Genomic DNA, 4,418 nt, shown 5'->3' on the forward strand with positions numbered 1-4,418 from the left:
AGTACACTTTATAATATCAAATTGACGTAAATATGTTTTAGTTTGTTTTGTATTTCCTTCTTATATAAAAATAAATAAATCACTTTTTACAACACGAAAACTTATAAATAAAAATCTAATAGAAGCAGTTTTCAATTTCTTCTAATGGAATTTATCGAATAAAAAAAAGGTTAGTTGCCGTAAACCTAATTCGGACAACATCCAATTAAAAACACTGTCAATTACTAACACAGCACAACACTTAAATATATATATTATATAAAATAAAATAGCCATCCTATATTTTCCGACCTAAAAAATTATTACTATTTCCTCTTAAAGAATCATTAACCCTTGAGCTTCTTCTCCTTTACCCTCCGTACTAAATGGAACCCAACAACGTCAACAGCTCCAACCTACTCACCTCACTCTTCGAGCACCAAACCGTTAGCCCCGTCACCGTCAACGCTTCTCCAGTTAACGGTGCGTTAGTAACTACCACCGATGGGTCCCACAGTAACCTTCATTCCGTTACGGATAATAAGAAGAAGCGAGGTAGGCCCAGGAAGTACGAGTCTCCACAAGAAGGACTCGCCGCTAGGAAAGCTGCAGCTGCAGCAGCGGCTGCCTCCGCCGCCGCTGCTTCTCCTGCTGCTGCGACGTCGTTTTCCTCTTTGAATCTCAACAAGCAGAAAAAGTTTCACTCCCCTTCTCTAGGTTTCTATCTTAACCTATTTTTTTATTTTTTATTTTCGAACGCTTTATTTAGTGATTATTAACTTAAACTAATTGCATGCATGATGATGATGATGATGAAACCTTGGATGTGAATTTGCTGATTTTTGTGGATGCAGGTAATTTGAGAGAGAACTTCAATCTTCACATTGTTACTGTTCGTGCTGGTGAGGTAAGCATTGTTCTTGATCTGTTGATTTAGTTTATTGATTTTGATGTTAGGATTTGCTTGCTCAATCTTATTAATTTTTTTTTTGAAATAATTACTGCCAATTAGTTTTATAATAACATTCAATAGGGAATCTATATTATATTTTTTCATTTCATACCATTAATTTTATAATGCGCTCCTTCTAGGTTTAAATATAAGAAAAAGAATATACAGGTAGTTGGAGGGCCAAGTACATGTACTTTTTTTCTTTCTTTTATTTAAAGTCGAGGGAGTAGTTTCACTTTTAGAAGTGGTTTGATGGGGTGAAATAGTGGAGTTTCATTGGATTTTAGTCTAAAACTAATTTAGACTGACGGTACAATCTAAAATGTGACCCATGTCTTAGAGATTCCACAAAGTTTTATGTTGGCTGTTGACTGCCTAACACTACCCTCTCTTTTTATCTGGACTTGGGACCGACTATATATAGTAAGGCTGACATAGGCAGGAATGTTATGTATGTATAGAAAAAGAGTGCTAATGAATGAGGTTGCATTAGAATCTTAATTAAGTTTAATGTGTTTCCATACTAATTATGATAAAGGTTCAGGTGAAACACAACACAAGGGTGAGCCTCATAGCTTTAACTAGCACCTATTTTAGGAGATATGAACATATCTTCATGTTGTTTTAATGGAAATTGGATTATCTCCTAGGGTTTGTTTCTTACCTCAAATTGTTGCAACTTATTTTTCTGAAAGTTTTCATTAATCAATCATATCAAACCATAATCATAATTTAAGTTTTTATTTTTGCTGTTCCCTGTTTAACTTCAACTTCAACGACCTGAATGAGTAATGTGATATGAACTCACTGAGTCACTGAATAATATGTCTTGATTTATCTTTGGCATCTCACCGTTTTGATTTCCACTTTTTTAGATAGCTTAAATTTTCTTTTTGTCTGGTATTTGTATATGTTTAGTCTTCCATTTGCTTAATGTTTAATTTTTTCAGCTTCCTTCCCTTTTACCTACCTGTTACTTCCCTAATTGTTTGCGCACATTTTCCATAGGATATTGGCCAAAATATTATGTCGCTCATGCAAAAACATAGTAGGTGTGAGATGTGCATTTTGTCTGCATCTGGTTCCATCTCTAGTGCTACTCTTCGTCAGCCGGCAACCGCTGGAGGCAATATTACATATGAGGTAAACAAATACTTTTTTTCTCCATGGTTGTTATCTTTAATTTTGATCTTTAAACTTCTAGCAACCTTGTAAAGGAAATTAGACTCAGCTGCAGTCTTGTGTAGAAATATGATCTAAGAGTATCAGAATAAACTAGACTCACTATCTTATCGTCTGTCTTTTTAAAAATAAAATAAAATATTGTTTATTTAAGATTTTTCTCATAAAGATCACATGATTAAAGCTGAAAATTTGAAGTCACCTCCACTATTAGTGAAGGAACAAAGGTTCTGTAATCACTCCTCCCCCCAACTTCTAAATCAATCCATCCCTTATTTACTTGTTTCTCAAACAAAGTTGTAAGGAAACAATAGATTAAACATACAAGTTATAATGATTTTTTTTAAAGAAATGCTAGCAATACAAGTTATTATCTACATAACTCTTTTTTTATGCTTGTATTATTCTTGTCAATGTTTAACTATTTTTGGTTTTGTCATTAGGGTCGCTTTGATATTATTTCCCTTACTGGATCATATGTCCGTAATGAAAATGATGGTCGTTCTGGTGGTCTCAGTGTATGCTTAGCTCATTCTGATGGGCAACTTGTAGGTGGAAGCATTGCCGGACCCCTCAAAGCCGCTAGTCAAGTTCAGGTAATTTCTAACAACAACGACCAAGCCTTCTTCCGCTTAGTGGGGTCTGCTACATGGATCATGATTTCTAACAATTTATAAATTCTGGTTGAGCGTTAACTTGTGGGAAATATGACACGTGTCTCGTGATCAATTTCTTTATATATATAGTTGAAACTTATTTTTGATGTGATAACTTTCATGTATAAAAAACTGATTTAGTATACAGAATTTCACTATATTAAAATTAGAGAAAACTATAGTCTACAATTCAATTTCAAAATTAAATGTGGCTAAACCTAATAAGAGACAAAGGCAATATCAGTTAATATTTAGAGTATTTTGATTTCAGTAGAATCAATCCTATTAATGTTGTTGGTGTTTACATTAAAATTCATGCATGGGGTGGAAAATCCTGATGTACTTAAATTTCTCACCTGAATCATACTAGGCAGTAGACATTGAGGAGTGCAGATGCATTGTTATGACTTACTGACATTCCAACTATGTTGGCACACACCGGTCATGATAAGAATATTTTTATTATATTGAATCTCTAAATTTCTATCTTCAATATACCTCCAAATTTAATCTTTATACCTAGAAAATTTAACTTAGACACAAAAATGTGTTGAGTGCAAGAGATTTAAATCTCCTACACATGTCTCTTTTTCAATCTTAGGATAGAAATATTAATTTATTCAAAATCTAAGTGAGATTAAGTCCCAATAAATAAAACCCAAAAATATCTATTATTTGCCATGCATCAATTTATTTAAATAAATTGTCAAGTTTCACTATTCTTTTTTTGATATATTTATTTTTCACTATTCTTTTTTTGATATATTTATTTTTCACTTATATAAAACACAGCGCGGTACAACTTACAATATGAAATCACTCTGGATTTAATTCACACAGGTCATCGCCGGCACATTTTCTATTGAACCTAAGGACACTGGTGCTGGTATAAAAGGCAATACTTCTACCAGCAAGTTACCATCACCAGTTGGTGAATCCACACCGAGTTTAGGTTTCCGCCCAGCACTTAACCCTTCAAATGGGAATACAAACCCAGGAAACAAAGAGCATCAAGCTATTGGGGGAGGTCATTTCATGTCTCAGCAATATGGAGTAAACGTGGTTCCTTTCCATCCCTTGGATTGGGGAAGCCGTCCAGATTCTAGGAATACTGGTTTTGAACTGATAGGTATGAACTTCAGTGGTTTTTTAACCCTCAAACCAAATATTTCTTTTTTTATGGTCGGTTCAAAAGAGAGGTCAACAAAGGTCAACAAGATACTAAGAATGATGTTTTCTGTATGCAGGAAGAACAAGTCACGAAGCTCACCAGTCTCCAGAGAATGGGGCCTATTCCTGATTAAGATAGCTTTTGGGCTGTGAGAAGATTAATCCTTGGTAGATAGGTTTATGATATCTCTTTGTAATACTAGTAGTTTTTGTCTCAATATGCCCCTAATAGTAGAAATACTTGATCATCCTAAAAAATCAGCTTTAAGAGTCCTCTGTCCTATGACTTTTTTTTGAGGCAATATGTCCTATTACTTTTTTGCGCCAAGCATGTGTGAAATTGGGAATGCTTTTCTTTTCACTAAAAATTGGCATCTTTTATTATGTAGTTGTTCACCTCCAAGCTGCAAAATTGAGAAAGCATCCATTAACTGTGAGAATGAAAGTATCCATATCTATTTTGTTTCTTGTTGTACTAA

The 4,418-nt window shown here is 33.9% G+C and overlaps 1 protein-coding gene across 1 annotated transcript; it reads left to right on the forward strand.

The window, feature by feature from the left end:
- Positions 1-274: 274 nt before the first annotated feature.
- On the forward strand, positions 275-4,418 carry LOC127092851 (AT-hook motif nuclear-localized protein 14). Its single transcript, XM_051031743.1, has 6 exons — positions 275-696; positions 834-886; positions 1,940-2,074; positions 2,557-2,709; positions 3,610-3,898; positions 4,017-4,418. The coding sequence occupies exons 1-6, from the start codon at positions 366-368 to the stop codon at positions 4,067-4,069; spliced, it is 1,014 nt and encodes a 337-aa protein (XP_050887700.1). The 5' UTR covers positions 275-365; the 3' UTR covers positions 4,070-4,418.

The sequence above is a fragment of the Lathyrus oleraceus genome, chromosome 6, assembly GCF_024323335.1.
Source record: "Lathyrus oleraceus cultivar Zhongwan6 chromosome 6, CAAS_Psat_ZW6_1.0, whole genome shotgun sequence".
Lineage (NCBI taxonomy): Eukaryota > Viridiplantae > Streptophyta > Magnoliopsida > Fabales > Fabaceae > Lathyrus > Lathyrus oleraceus.